General features: G+C 40.7%; 1 protein-coding gene and 1 pseudogene across 1 annotated transcript; both read left to right on the top strand.

Moving 5' to 3' along the window:
- The first annotated feature begins 632 nt into the window (after positions 1–632).
- On the top strand, positions 633–13,794 carry LOC134391739 (leucine-rich repeat-containing protein 37A-like; annotated as a pseudogene).
- Positions 13,795–15,290: 1,496 nt separating this feature from the next.
- On the top strand, positions 15,291–15,894 carry LOC134361249 (tRNA-splicing endonuclease subunit Sen15-like). The gene has a single exon (XM_063076285.1). The coding sequence runs from the start codon at positions 15,291–15,293 to the stop codon at positions 15,660–15,662; it is 372 nt and encodes a 123-aa protein (XP_062932355.1). The 3' UTR covers positions 15,663–15,894.
- Positions 15,895–16,313: the final 419 nt, after the last annotated feature.

Here is a 16,313-nt window from a genome sequence, read left to right as displayed (position 1 = left end):
GACTAGGTCCAGACTTCCCATCCACACATGACTGAAGTCACAGTTCACCCCTTTTGATCTGGAACTTACTATAACTCAGCATCTATTCGTATCTCCTGGAAATTATACCCCAGAAACCTATTTGAGCTCTGTATCTGCAGTGATGAGACAGTGTCATGTAAGTATCTCAGCACAGAGCAGAGGTTCCGCTGAGTGCCTGTGCCAGAGTCAAAATCCTACAATAGCACCTTCACCATCTTGTAAGAATCACCTTTTCTCATTTGTTTCTTACCCCTTGCTTGGCATGGCAGCCTTTTCCTTGAAATTTTCCTAGGTCTTTTTCATCTTCCCAATCCACTTTGACTGACTTTCTGATTTTACTTTTTGCTTGTCAACTTTTCCTTTTCCTCATTCTCCTTACTGTTTTGCCCCTTTTCCAGGCTTTCACTTGTGATTGCCCTTACTGTCTATTTTAATCCATTTTCATTTAGCAGCATAATATTTTTTAACCTCTGCTCTACTCCCATTTTTGGAGCCACCCTCTTTACATCAGGCTACCTCTCCCTATCTCATTAGCGATGAGACAAGAGTAATTTCTTGAGCCAGACTGACTGGCTTTGAACCAAGGACTGTCATTAATTAGCCTTAGGACCATGGGTGAGTTTCTGTGGCTCAATTTCCTCATCTATAGTATGGGGATTATGATAGTTACCAGTTCAGAGAATTGTTGTGAGATTTAGATAAGTGAATATATAACATCTATATCAGTGCCTAAAATCTATATATGAATGGCAGCCATTATTATTATTATAATTCAGTCCTTCAGGCATGTTGAGAACATATCTTTGTCCCTGGATTTCTACGTATGACAGCCATTTTGTACCCATTTTAGGTCTGAGTACTTTGGGAGCCACAGAAGTATGACATTGTCTCCAGAACATGAACATGATAGTTGGGAAGAAAGGGACTAGGCATAAAAAGGGAAGTGATACATAATTAAGATCTAAATTAGATGCAGACAATAGGTGCTGTAATTCAACAGAATTTGTAATCACTTAGGTGTAGGGATCAGGGAAAGCAGCATGGGTAAGCTAAAACTTTACCTGGGTCTTAATGAATGGCTAAGTAACTTGTTAAAAAGAGAGAAATAGGGAGTACAGCCTAGACTAAGCCATGGCTGCAGGAATGATCAAAATTTTGTACACCAGTTTGGCTCCAAAGAATTGGGTTAGGAAGCAATGATTGTGAAAAAGCTGAAATATCAGCTATAGGGATTTGAATGTTACACAAAGAGATTTGGAGAGCCATTGAAATTTTCAAGCAAAACAGATAAATGATTAAAACAGGAGGATAATTTTAGAATACATATTTAGAGTCATCTAGAGGGAGACATGTAATAGAGGGAGACTAAATAGAAAGCTCTAGCAAAATCTAGGAGTGGTGTGAGAAGTGTCTGAATCAGAGTGGTTGTGATAGGAGTGGAAAGAAAATCCTGGGGACCATTTCAAAGAAAGAACAGAAAAGATTTAGTAACCGACTGAAGACTTGGGGGATAGGGTGTATGGGAAGGAGAAAAATCAAATATAACTTCTAAGTTTCTGTCCTGAATAATGAGAACAATGGTGGTATAACAGGCAGAAATATAACAGTTGGGAAGGAGAGCCAGTTTGAGGGAGATGAGTTCAGTCTTAGGTTTTTTAGGAGTGAATGTAATGCAACCAGAAGGCTTCTGGTTGAGTGGAATTGTCCACTAGGCAGATGAGCAGAGAGGTATTTCTTTTGACTTGTTTCTGCCGCTTTCCAGGGGAAATTGTGTATATAAACTAAGTAAGTTGTTGTTGAGGAATGGGGACAAAATTAAAGGTAAGGTTTCAGTCATCCACAGAGTTGAAACTGCATATAAGGAATCTAACAGGTTCCTTTAAACATGTGTCATTAATGGAGACACTCCCACTTTTTAAAAAAAGTCAAAAAAGTATGTAGGATAACGTGAAAATCTGTACACCCCCATACACCTTTATGACTCCATACTCTGCACCCTACTGGTATAGGATGTGCTCAGTTTCCCTGGCCTCGGGTTTCAGAACATGCTTCTGGGTTTCCAGCCACTTCCTGAGGTACCAGCTCCCCTCCTCTGAGCTCTGCCCTGGAGGAAAGTTACTGTTGCCAGTTAGACCTATTTTAGCACCAACACAGGGAAAATGAGAACATGGGGTGCTGGCATATGCAATTCAGTTGCTGGGCATGCCCAGTAGAGAGCACAGAACATTCTGGTGCATATATAACTTATATATAACTTATATAACTTATGTTCACCAAGCAGCTATTCACTCTCTTGAGCCAGCCTGCACTTTGTCCTGAATTTTAGCTTTTGTGTTAGACTTGATGTTGGTACTGAACTTACTTTTGTGTTAAACTTGGTGTGGGGCCTGCTCAGTCTCTGGAGCTATGCTGTGCTCTCTCCGGCGAACCTGTATTTCTTATCTATTTTATTAAACTTGTTTTCACTGTCTACTGTGATTCTGCCCTTGAATTCTTTCCTGTGGCAGAGTCAAGAACCTGGTAAGAGGACTGGAGGGGTGAGGCCATCTACTGGGCCCCCTTGCCCTACCTACAACATCACTACCACCCATAAAATAACCCGTTACTATTTTTGTGCATATCCTTCCATCCGATCTCTTTCCTTTGCATTTTTTTCCTAATGAGGGAATTAGTGCTTTATTTCTTGCTCACTGATTTGTGCTTTTTCCCTATACAGTATGTCTAAGAGTTCATTCCACATCAGCACATTAGACCCTTTAATTTCTAATTTCCCTTACCCTTGCAATACCTGGAGAGGTGTCAACAGAGGGCACTTAGCCAAGGTTTTGGTGTTATTTGGCATGGGGATTCTTTATTCTTTTTTGCTGAAAATGATACATTTTGCCCATTTTTCTGTTGAATTATTTACCATTTTCTTATTATTTGTAGAAGGGGTCAACTTAGACACAGTGATTTGGGGGGGAAATACTTACATTCAAAGTAATTAACTGGGAAAAGAGAGAGAGAGAAAAAAGCAAAGTAACTAACTGGCATTATCTTCCCAAAAGATTGGACAGATAGGAAGTTTAGATTCTGAGGAGATGCCTCATGGTTGTGCCTGTGACCCCACATTATTTCTTTATTAATTGTGCAAACTGATAGCTCTGGAAATTAGAAAGCTAGTATTTTTCATATTTGAATATCCCCCAGGAGTTTGTCATGATTCTTTTACTTATTCTGTTCATTCTTTTCCTACCTATTTAAGGATATGAACTGTGTTTCTTCACAGAAATTTCCAAGGAAACTCTATTTCGTACATTGATGAAAATACATGGGAAGCATACCACTGGATTGAGAAACTGTGAGTATATTCTCTCCAGATATGAATACTAAATGCATATCTCAAATCCCCTTTCATATCCCAAATCAACCTCTACTGACTGTAATGTTATGGTTATTCAAAAATTAAATTTGGTGGGCCCTCTTTAAAATAAGTAAGGAGCAATTTATTTTCTGTTAAACAAGAAATATATGACTATAATCTTAATGTATAAAAATGAAATAACAGGTATAGTGGAAACCCTCTTTGTGCCCTAATCCCTCACCCCTGAGGAGCACTACTCTGAGTTTGGTATATATCCTTCCAGACCCTTCCCCATGCATTTTCCTACATATATATGCACATAGCAAAATAGGTTTGTTGTGCAGTGTTTTTTTTTTTTTTTTACATACATGTCAACATCCTACAACTTGATTCTTTCACTTCATGGTATGTCTTAGATTTTTTTCCTTCCTTGTACTTAGAATGGTTACAGAGTCCCCACCAAGAAGAAGGCCCTCACCAGATGTGGCTCCTGGAACTTGGGCTTCACAGCATCCAAACTAGCTCAGAAGAAGAAGAATGTTGCCATGCAAAGCAGCATGTGCAGAAGAGGGCCAGGCTCCAGCCCACACACCTGCCTTTCATATCCATCCAAGGTTCCACACCCACAGACCACCTGCCATGTTTACTCTGGAGATGCATAGCTTATGAGTGATTTATGTTGGAATCTGACAGAACCAAGTGATCCTTGGCCAGTCTACTCTAAACAGAGTGGCATATATGGAGGAAGTTGATGGAGAGACAATTTCCTATCTGGGGTCCTAGGAGAGAAGTGCTGCAATAGCCAAATCCCAGGTTCTCTGCAAGGGTTGGGTGATGCATTAAGATGGCCTTATTGTTGTCTAACTGCAGGTAAGACCCTTGATTTCTCTGAGCCCTGCTTTCATCCCCTGTAACACTGGTATGATAATACTCATCTTGTGGGACTGTTAAAAGGTTAGCAGTAATACCTAAATTTATGTTCTCAGTGCCTGGTACATAGTAGGTACCCAACTGTTATCAATTGAATTGTTCCCCACCCCCCAAATTTGTATGTTGAAGTCCTAACCCCCAGGACCTCAGAATGCAACTTATTTAGAAATTGGATTGTTGTAGATATAATTAGTTAAGATGATGTCATATCGGAACAGGATGGACCCCTAATCTAATATGATTGGTGTCCTTATTTAAAAGGGGAAATTTGGACACAGAGACACACACAGGAAGAACACCATGTGAAGATGAAGGCAGGGACTGAGGCAGTGCTTCTACAAGCCAAGGAAGGGCAAAGATTGCCCGCAAACCCCCAGAAGCTAGGAGGGAGGCCTGGAAAAGATTGTTGCTCACAGTCCACAGAAGGAACCAACTCTGTTGACACCTTGATCTGGGACTTATTGCCTACAGAACTGTGAGACAATACATGTCAGTTTGTTACAGCAGCCCTAGCAAATGAATACACCAAAAGATGGGAGCCCATACTCATCTTTGATAATCCCCATGGCTCCTTCTCTCTGCACCTTCCAGGTGGCTTTCTCCAAGGGCATCCTGCAGACAACCAGCAGCACCACTTGAAGTGATGCACAAAGGAAATGTGCTGTGGGTGGAATCAATGGGTGCTGAGACCAGAGAACTGATGATTCCCCTCCTTGTCTAAAAATCTCTCCCACCCACTGCTCAGCCTGGGCAGTGTCTACTTCATTGCTCCCTCTTCTTGTGTCCCTGTGCTCATCTGCTCCTCCTCTGCCCACATGCCCATCTGTGTCATGGGGTCTTAGAGAAGATTATTTCCAGCCCCAGAAAGGTTTCTGGATCCACCAAACAAGTAGGCCTGACTTGGCAGAGTGGTCACAGAAAATTGTGACAACTTCCTGTGCTTGGGAAGTGCTTCTGCAAACTGCCTTCTTAGCTACTGGCCATCAAAAGTGTTGCAACAGGGCACAGAGATAACTGGAGCAAGCTGGGTTCCTGTGGGACTGGGGAGAGGGTTTGGGGCCAAGCAATAAATAAGTTGAAAGGGTGGAGAACTGGAAGCAATTCTGAGTATTTAAAATTCTATGTCTTTCTTTTCTGGCAGCTGGCCAGTGTGGGGATCTGAACCCATGACCTTGGTGTTATAAGGCTGTACTCTAACCAAATGAGCTAATCAGCCAACCAGTGTAGGAAAAAGGCTGCAGAGAGTGAACAGAGTCCTCAAGGGGCCAAGGGGCATAAAGAAAAGGCATTTCAAAGAAGTGAGGGATCAGAGCATCAAGAGGAAACAGAGTGGCCAGTCATTTGTGGAGAACATTGCTAAAGAAAGGCAGCTCAGGAGACCAAACCCAAGGGAGCTGGAACAACTTCATGTGGTGCAGAAGCCCAGGAAATTAGTGGGAATCTCATACATACAAAGTCTTTGTTCACAGAGGAACATAAGGCTGCAGTCTCTTCTTTCCTGAAACAGTTCTCGATTGGCAGGTCCTCTGCTTTCATCACAGCAAAATCCCTACCTAAGAAGAGAAACAGATCAAAAGACTCAACCTACACCATTTTTGCTTTAGAAGATGCAAATGCTAGAGTTAAAAATGTGAAGGCTGCTAAACCAATCTTACATTCCATAAAAACTCACCATTTTCATAAAACTTGCTCTCATGTGATCCACAAAACACCCAAAGCCAAACTGAGTCAAAGGTCAGAAAGGAAGGTTCACTCAAGAGGCTGATGTTCGCAAAGAGGCCTACATTCTCTGCATTGAGGAGGCTTACAAATTCACCTTCACAAGGGGCTTTTTCATCTTCAGGAGACCTAATTTCTTAGGAAAATCCTTTCCCAGAATTATTTGCTCTTTCAGAGACTTCTACAGAAAAAAACACTACGGAATAAAACACTATTGCAAGAAATACTTCTGATAAAAATGTTTTTGTAGAAAACACTACTGTACCAACAGAAACTATGTCTGAAAACACAACCCACAAGAATTCTGCAGTAGATTCTGCTGTGACTGCATTAAAGTTAATGCCAACTGCTAAACGATCCAATGGAACATAATGGGAATACCACAGCCTGGGCACTGACTTACCCTCCAAGTCCAAAGTCTTCACTTACCCATTGCTTCCATCCCCAGGTGATCAATTTGAACTTCAGCTAAACCAGCAGCTAGGATCCCTCATCTCTGACAATGATATGAGAAAGTTCATTTCTCATGTTATCAAGACGTTAAAATGGACTGCACTGAGCTCCATGTACAAATGGCTTGTGCCAAGTTCATTTCCAGAACAGGCCTCCCGATGAAGCTTCTCAGTGAGCAGAAAGAAGTGGAGGCATCCAAGGCAGAATGGGACACAGACCAATGGGTAACTGAGAACTATGTCAATGAGAGCACAGAAGGCCTGGATGAACAGAAAGACTACAACTGCTGAAACAGGAGACCCAGAATTTTCCATCATGTAGGATGTACCATTAAAGTGCCCAAACAGGAAGACCAGAGGCTTCCAGTCTATATCCTGTCTTAGTCATGTACTTTGGCCAAGACAGTGATCTCCCACTTTGCTCATTTATAGAATAAAGCAAACCTAACACACAAGATGAATTGTAGAAGAAAATGCTTAATAATAAGATTATGTAACACATTAGATTTAGTATGTTCTTTAAGAACCTGTAAGCTACTCATCTGGAAGAGTGGGGTTTTATGCTTTTTTTGGTTTTTGTTTTGTTTTTGTTTTGGCAGCTGATGCCTACTGGGGTCCAAACCCTTGGTGTTAACAACGTCATGCTCTAACCAACTGAGCTAACCAGCCAGCCCAAGAATGGGGTTTTAAATAGTTAGCTTTCATCCTTTCTTCCTTTTAGTGTGTTGCAAGTACAGGGATCTGAACCCTTGACCATGGTGTTATAAGCACCATGCCCTCCCAAGTGAGCTACCCAACCATCCCAGCTTTTATCTTACCTCTTTGTTTTATAAAAACAATTGTTCTTTTTTTTTTTTAAAGCTCACTAAAGATGTTCCAGGATTTCTTGGCAATATCTGTGACTGTTGTAGTGATCATTAATTCAGGTTCTAGAATATGTCTATCTTTATAATAGAATCTGAACCCATAAAATGAAAATCAAAGCCACTTTCCCACCTACTACTATTTGACATTCCTCTTCAGTCACTGAGACTGAGGCATGCTTTGTTCTTTTATTGCAAAGTGTATTCCACAGATCTTTAAAGGAACCTCACTCCCAGGAGATCTCTGTGGAATTAAAACCAAAATAATAAGCCACTAGACTATTTTGAGAAGTTTAAGAAGGCCAGAGTTGATATGATAGTAAAATTTTGCAAAACTAAAAGTATGTCAGCAATTTTATGTACTCACCAATCAAGCTCATTCTACCTCTGATTTCTTTCTCTGTTACTAGAATGACAAGAGAGTTATAATCTTAAGCCTCATGGAGCTGTCATCACCCTAGGGAGAAAGGAAGGGGCCTAAAGATAAAAGTGTTACCCTGGAGATTCATTATATTTACATAGCATCCTTCTTCTCCAGCATGTAAGGTGTTGTCTAAATAGGTTTAGTCAAAGCACTGCAGCTAAATCTTGCATTAGGCTACTCTAAAGCATGTCATATTTACAGGAGCCTATTCCTGGAGCTTGCCTCTGTTTACCTGTGTTGAATTACAAAATGGCTTATTACTTTCCCAAAAGGTAGGTCCTGGCATACTAAAAGAGTGATTTGAGAAGCTGACAGTCTTGACTCGACCCTACCAACCCAACCTCATTTGAGGTAAATTTACCTCATTTACCTTTTCTACCATCATCGTGGCCCTCCATTCCAGCCAAAGCAGCCCATTCCTACTTGTGTCTGTGCCTTTTCTCATTGAAAATTCCTGTGTATCACTGCCTGTGGAGGTCCTGTGAATCTGTCAACAGCCACCTTAAGTTCATCTTTCCTCATGAAGCCATCCCTGAATACTCTGGGCCTAGTCCCTTCACAAGATTTGTCACTATTTCTTGGGGTCTATAGTGAGGTATTCCCCCTCCCCTGAGAACTTAAAAATGTGGTAAACAATTTTTTAAAAGACAGCTATCCAACAGAGAAACACCAAGGTCCACACATAATGGAGCAGAGTAAAGATGTAATGCCCCTGTTCTATAGATGTGAGCAGAACCCGACTAGATGTATTAACATATCTAAAGAAAAACATGTCCATCTGCAGAGGGCTGGTCAGTAGTGAAAGCATAGAGCAAGGAAGAGCCCAGAAAGGGCTGTGTGTGAGTAGACATGGTGCCTCAGGCAGATGTGGGATCGGGCCCAGGCAAGGCTGTGCCTGCGGGGAGATGGGCAAATCCAGCCACCTCAGCCTTTTCCATTAAACACTGGAGCCAGCTGATTCCTTTTGTTCTAATTCTGTTCTCACATTAACCTTCAGATTGTACTTCAGTGTGCCACAGAGACCCCTCTCTCCAGAGAGGTGATTCCCAGATTGTGTAGACACAGATGTTGTCTGTGCAATGACATATATTTCTCATTGTCAAGTTGTAATCTAGCATTCTGATTTTTGTTCAGTCCTGTGATATTGACAAAGTGAGACTGCTCTGAAAGGGAAAAGTGAGCTCTCTCTTGGTGAGGACAAAGTCTAATTTCTGTATAGGAGGCAGGGACCAGCCTGGTGTCAGCCTGCAGAGGCCTCCAGGTGTCATGTGGCCTTTTGTTCTTTTGAACTTTCAACTACTATATTGCTTTTAGTTTCTGGATACAATTTAACCTTACCTTTGTATTTATTTGTATGTTTTTATTATTTCATTTCCCCACTGAGATGATAAGCTATATGAAGACAGGGAGCATGCAGTGTTTTACCTATAGTAGACAATAAAGGTGTTCAAAGGAAGAGAGAGATGAAGCATTATGTCAATTCCACTATGAGGAATAAGACAACCTAATATTTCTTTGAAGTAGTAAGCAGAATCCAACAATAGACAGACCTGTGTTCCTAAGACTTTTGAAATGTCACTTTTTAATATTCTAATCAGTGGGAGAAAATGAATAAATGCTAACAGAACAGCTGCCTAACTATTTGAGGGGTAAGTGATGGCAGATCCCTATTCTCACCTTAAATATATTTCAGTAAATGTAAAAAAAGAAAATGCAAAAATATTAGAGAAAAATAGAAGCAATATATTTTATAATCTTGCAGTGGAGAAGAGCTTCCTAAGCCTGATATCAGAGGCAGAAATCTTTGGTAGATTTGCTTGTCTTGTCAGTGACATCACTAGCAAACTTAGCACTTAAATATAGCAAGCATAGGATGAACAGTTTTCCATGTATTGTATGATTTAATCCTCACAACAGTCTCATGAGGAGGATATTATCATCCCTCTTTACAAAGGAGATCAATTTAAGGCCCCTGTTGCAAAACTGAAAGCAGAACCCAGATTCCCTTGACTGCAAAGACTGCACACCTTGCTGCCACTCTGTTTTGCCTCCTTAAAGAAAGAAACAAACAAACAAACAAAAAACACTGGGAAATATTTGAAACACTGAAGTACAATGAAAACCATTGGGAGGATTAATATATTTAATACAAAGAGTTTTATAAACCAGCAAGAAAAAGACAATCCAGTGGAGAAAGGCCCAAAGGCTGTGAAGAGTATGTAATTTATAGTCTATGCCATAGCATCGGTGGCCCTAACCTGGTGGCTTAAGGGGTGTGAGTCATTAGAGGCCTTTGTCATTTCATGGAATAATCTGTGGAATATACTATAAAGCAAATGTACTTCACAGGGCCTGGTTTTGCAAAGCCTTGCAGTTTCAAATATTGACCTTGTAGAAGACTGGAAATTTTCCTCAGGCCATAAAGTCTCTGGTGTAAGATAAAGATTTGTGGCACAACAAAGTTGCTGGCTCAAGGACAGACAAGTTACTGCTTGATATGTGTAGATACTGGAAAATTGCTGGAGGGAGAAGGAATGTTTGCTAAGATCAAGCTTTTGTTGATAGGACCCCTTAATTGCCTTACTGAAATGTCATCTGGCTTGTTTCCCTGAAAGTTACCAGCCTATGTTGTTAAACTATAACCCCACCTATGTTCTCTTCCTGTAACTTCCTGGTCTAGAAAATAAATGTGGGATGAGAACCCCAGTTCAGGGTTAATTCCCCAAGGAACGGATGCCTCTCACTTGAGGGTTCCAGTGGGAGATTAACCAGTTCAGGGTCTTTCACTGCTTGGAAGAGAGAGGCTTTGAGTAATCCTTTGCAGCTCCATCACCCAGGGGAAGTGGGGTGACAAATCCACGGGGGGCAAAGCAACAGTAGTCTAATATTTTATTTTAGTACTTTTAAAGCATTATGTTATTTGTGTTTTTAATCCATCTGGAATTTGTTTTATTTCATTGTTTTTTAGTATGGTTGAGTTAGAGAGTCTTACTTATTTTTCCCTTCATGAATTTTCAATTTTTAAGACAATTTTTATTGTATGGTTCATTCTTTCTTCAGTAACCTAAAATACCATCTTTATCTGGACTCTATTCTCTTCTGTTGATCCATTTGTCTTTTTCTGTGCCAGTACCAGGATCACACTACATAATTCCAGATGCTTTATAACATATTTTGAATTATATATTTGGTAGGGCAAGCTCCTGCTCTTTGGTCTTCTTTTTCATACATTTCATAGCTATTCTTGCCCATTTTCTCTCCCAAATGTCACTTGGTCAATTTTTGTAAAAATTCGTCTTGGGATTTGAATAGGATTGCATTGAATTTGTAGATTAATTAGAGAATTGACACCTTTACAACATTCTCGGAACATGGTATCTCATGCCATGTATTTATATCTTCTTAACATCCTTCAGAAGAGTTTGTTTTCATCACAGAGATCTTACACATCTTTTGTTAAGTTTATTCCTACATACTTTACATTTTTATTGCTGTTGTAAATGGGATCATTCCGTTTTCTAATTAGTTATTAGAAACATAGGAAAACTATTGAGGTTTGTGCACTGATCATTTGATTTTGTACCTAGCCACCTTAATGAATCCTCATATTACTTCCAATAGATTTTTAGTTGTTTCTCTTGGGCTTTTTAGATTTTACATCATTTTATATGCAAATAATGATAGTTTTATCTCTTCCTTTCCAATACTTATACCCCATTTATTTTTCTTATTGCATTTATTAGGACCTCAAATCAACAATGACGAACAGTAGCAGTAATAATAGGCATACTACTCTTGTTCTTGACTTTAAAACCATGCTGTTGTTTAGGCTTCTGGGAGATACTTTTATCAAGTTACAGATGTTTCCTTTTTTTCCTATTTTTAAGAGTTTTTGCTAGAAATTATCTGTTGAATATTATCTAAAGAGTCAATAAGTGCCAGCTGCATGCAAGACCCTAAGCTAGATACTGTGAAGAATCAAAGAACTAGTAAACAGGATAGAGCTCTGTTCTCAAAGATGTTATCTCACCAGATAGATAACTTATAATAAATAAAAGGAATAAAAAAAGATTTGGAGATAATGGTCATTGTGATGGATAATCATGATTATGTCCCCCCCCCCCCGAACAGATTTATTCTCATAGGACAGTACCAGAGGATGATAGAGAAGGATAAGTAACCCAAGGCAAGTATTTACCTGGCAATTTTTAAATTAGAATTTTAGAACTAGAGGAGAACATAAAATGTATCTATTTTAATTCCCTCATTTTACAGTGAGAAAACTGCCAGAGGCAAGAAGAATACTTACTTAACCCAGTGCTCTGCCTGACCCCAGCAACATTAGTTCCCCAGGAAAAGCTGAGTTAGCAGGGAGTAGTAAGGACACATCTTGCTGTCCTTCCAAGAGTGGAGGGGAGAGGTTATGGTGGTGCCTGTTCCTTCTGGTGCACAGTGGGCATCAGGCTGGAGGCCTTCTTGAAGGCTCTGGAGAGGGGGTAGGGAAGGCCACACATTGAGATAATTCAAGGCTGGTAGAAGGTAGAATACATGAGTCCATCCTCTAAAGTGGAAATAAAACTTACCTTCTTATCCTACTGGTTTTTGGGCCCCCACTCTCTATTCCTTTTATCCAAACCTCATAGAGTTTAGCTAGGAGACCTTGGACAGTAGATTGTCTCTTTCTTTTATTATAAGGAAACAGAGAAGGTGAAAGGGAAAATATCTTGCCCCATGGTCACACTGTTAGTGAGTATCAGAAAGAGGATGATTCCTTTTCTAGCTGGGGATTTCTCCATTGATTATATTGTGCTTGGGCTGTGAGCTGCATTTTATATCACAAATCCTTACACACACACTATATGGATGTAAGTTTGTTAAATGTGCACTGATTTTTTTCATATTGTTTGTACTCAGAGTATTTTGTGTTTTAGTGCTAGTCATATCCTTTAAACTGGTTCCACAACTCACTCACTCATCAGTGACACTTTGTAGTATTAAAATCAATGAGCTAGATAACTTGGCTAGTTGAACCCAGGCATTTGCTTGATGTGATTCCACCTGTATGATAAAGCAATTCACCACCCTGCCAGAGAATGACGCATGTGAGACAAAACTCAGGGGACTGATGTAAAATGCTTCTGCCCAGTGTGACTGTGAGTTCTGTTCACTGCATGAAGGCACTTGGTCAAGGGGGTACGTGGGGCTGAAAGTCCTGCTTACACTCCATGCCACATACAAAGTTCTCCCCAGAGACATTGTGAGGCCCTTTTGGATAGACACAGAGAGCTTCTGGAAACCCAGCATGCATGAGATTTTTTTGAAGGTTCCTGGCCTGTGGTTTTGCTCATTGCAATTATGGGCTGAGGTACACATTTAGCCCTAATAAGACCAGAGAGGTACATTGGGAGAGACACGGAAAATGGTGTGAATCACTAATTGTCTTGTGCATGTGTTTTCTCTCAAGGGGCTTTTTCAGATTTCTGCTGCATAGGAGATGCTCACAGCAAAATGACTCTCAGGTAAATTCGAGAAGGATTCACTGCTGTGTCCAGAGATAGCAGGGGAAATGCAAAATTAATATTTCCCCTTTTATTTTCTAGGAGGGCATTTTCTGGTTAAGGTGGCCACTTTGTCTTAGGGATACATATAGACCTCTCAATGCTACATGCAAGAAAAAACATGGCCTGGAAGCTACATGGCAAGGTCTTCTAAAGAGGATGAAACTTTCAACAAGGATGCAGGGTAAATGATTGGGGACAATTTAAAATTTATATCTACAATGAGTAGATGAAATAAAAATAAAACTTTTCATTATTATTATTTTTTGGCAGCTGGCCAGTAAAGAAATCCAAACCCGTGATCTTGGTGAGGTAAGGATGAGCTAACCAGCTGAGCTAACTGGCCAGCCCATTAATTGCTCTTTTCAAGAGTAAAAGCCTTGGCAGTGTTCCTCTTACCATAGGGAACTCAGAGAAGCCCATGTACATAGATATCCCTGACGAGGATGAGGAAAGCAAGGTGCCCAAGGACAACACAGAGTGACCCCATCATGCTACAGGCCACCTGCGAATTTTATATTGGCTTCTCAGCATTGCTTGTAAAATACTTATTTTTCTCATATTAAAAAAAATAGAATTCATAACCAATTCTTGTCATGTGGTAAGAAATTTAAATGTAAATAGTTAAATATTTATATGCAAATAACAAGGGCCATAGGCAAGAAAAGCAGGACTGAAGATGGAAACTCTCACTGGAGCCAGTGGTCCCACAACAGGGAATGTGGGCAAAGAATAAACAGGGCTTCTATCCTTTATTTCCCAATATAATCAGTTTCTGGGAGCCTTGAAAATATGTCATCCCCAAGATTTTTAAATCAAATACCAGTTGTTTTGTTGCTCTCTCCCCTGGTTTATCAAGAACCAGTCATTTACAACATACTTGACTTCCTGCCCACAGGGGATCATCCACCTTCTAGGCCCCCTCTTTGGTCTTTGGTCTTTGAGGTTGTCAGAGTATTTGGATTACTGAGCCTACCTGCACTGTGGGGCCAAGTCCTTCCTTTTCTCCCAAGCCCTCAAACTCATGCATGAATATGTGTCCCACCTTGGTAAGGAGTTCTCCACACATAAAAGGTGGTGGAAAATTCACACTGGTTTTCTGTTTCTCTTTTTAAAAATCCCAACCCTTGCATAGCTAGCAGGGAGGTGCTAGAGGGATGGGATAAAGAAGAATGTGTGAGAGCAGTAATTTCCCAAGATTGCCCTCTGCAGGCCTTTACTTCAGAAAACATATTGGTGGGGCAACATCTCCAGTCACATCACTGCCCTTGCCTCTCCTGACACTACTGCAGGTCAGGTATATGCTGTCCAGCTCCCTCCAGCTCTGCCAGTACCATGCCTACTCATTTCCTATCTCACCCCACACAGATACATGCCTGCATGATCCCAAGTGATAACACAAGTACAATTTGCAGAAAATGAAAGGCTTCCTCCACTCCATTTTCAAAGAAAAAGCCATTAATAAATCACATTTAGTAAGTCAGTGAAAGTTAAACACATTAGTAAAAGAAAATCTGAATAAATTAGAATAGATAATCCACCTATCTGAGCACCAATAAACATCAGAAGTTCAGATGAACTTCCATGTTCAATAAACATGGATGAAGAATGGTGCCAGCTATAGGAGAATGACATGGAGCCCCCAAGGAGCAGCAAGACTCACTGGGGACAGCCCATCAGTTCCTCATCTGGTTGATCAGCTTGCTTGATGCTGGGCAAGAGACATCTGTTCTCTTGATGCCTGCCAAACTTACCTCCCAAAGTGTCTTACTGAGAATGAAGAACTTAGTATTTCTCTAAGTGGTGACTTCAGTGAGCCAAGAAATATTTACTGAGTTTAAAGTACAAGACTAAATAGTAATAATAATAGGAAGCAGCAGCCAATTACAACCTCCTTAGTTGGTGCCAAGCCCTGGCTGGCTTAGGCATTTCGCAGTCTTAAATCATTTATCCCACCACGCGTGCGCCCTGCGGGCCAGCATGGAGGAACGCGGCGATGCCGAGCAGACCGCAGGCTGCAGCAGTCTGGGCCCGGGCGGCGTTCGCAGTGGCAGCGGCGCTCCCTCGTGGGCCCCTGAGGACGCCTGGATGGGCACCCACCCTAAGTACTTAGAAATGATGGAATTAGATATAGGAGATGCCACCCAAGTCTATATAGCATTCTTGGTTTACCTGGACCTCATGGAGAGTAAAAGTTGGCATGAAGTAAACTGTGTGGGATTACCAGAACTCCAGCTCATCTGCCTTGTTGGTACAGAGCTAGAAGGGGAAGGGTTACAGACTGTGGTACCTATACCCATCACTGCTTCCCTCAGCCATAACAGGATAAGGGAGATCTTGAAGGCATCTTGAAAATTGCAAAGTGATCCAGATTTGCCAATGTCTTTTACTTTGGCCATTGTGGAATCTGATTCTACAATAGTCTATTATAAACTTACAGATGGATTTATGCTGCCACACCCTCAGAATATTTCCCTTAGAAGATGACATCTATGCTTCCTGATGCTTATTTTATTCGTTCAAGATTGAATTTGAGACCTGTCAGCCTGCTTCATCTTTTATCTCAGAGGTAGTCAGGGTTGACTTAGGTAGTCAGGATTGACTTTCCCATCCCATAAATTTTCTTCAGAAAGAATAAAACTTCCCCAGATAGAAGATTTTTTTGTTGCTGTTCAAGAATATAGTCAGTCTAGAACTCTCTTATCTGGAGACAGTTTAATTACAGTTGTGTACAGTTTTATGCCTAGGATGTACTCAGAGAGGTGGAACCCATGTGCTGCTTCTGTCATCCCACACTCATAGCTGCACTTTTGTTCATTGCTGCCCCTGCTAGCTCCATATTGTGACTGCCACCTCTTTCACTTACTCAACTCTCCCAGTGCTTTTTGGCCATTACAGATAGCTTGGAATGGCATTTCATATATGCCTTGACACCTGAGAGTTTACTTCTATTTGCCTTTTTATCCCTAGTAGGAACTAAAAGATTTCTTTCAGTTGGTTTTC

Source organism: Cynocephalus volans, chromosome 12 (assembly GCF_027409185.1).
Source record: "Cynocephalus volans isolate mCynVol1 chromosome 12, mCynVol1.pri, whole genome shotgun sequence".
NCBI lineage: Eukaryota > Metazoa > Chordata > Mammalia > Dermoptera > Cynocephalidae > Cynocephalus > Cynocephalus volans.
Note: the sequence above shows the minus strand (reverse complement) of the source record. Positions and strands in the feature narration are given on the sequence as shown.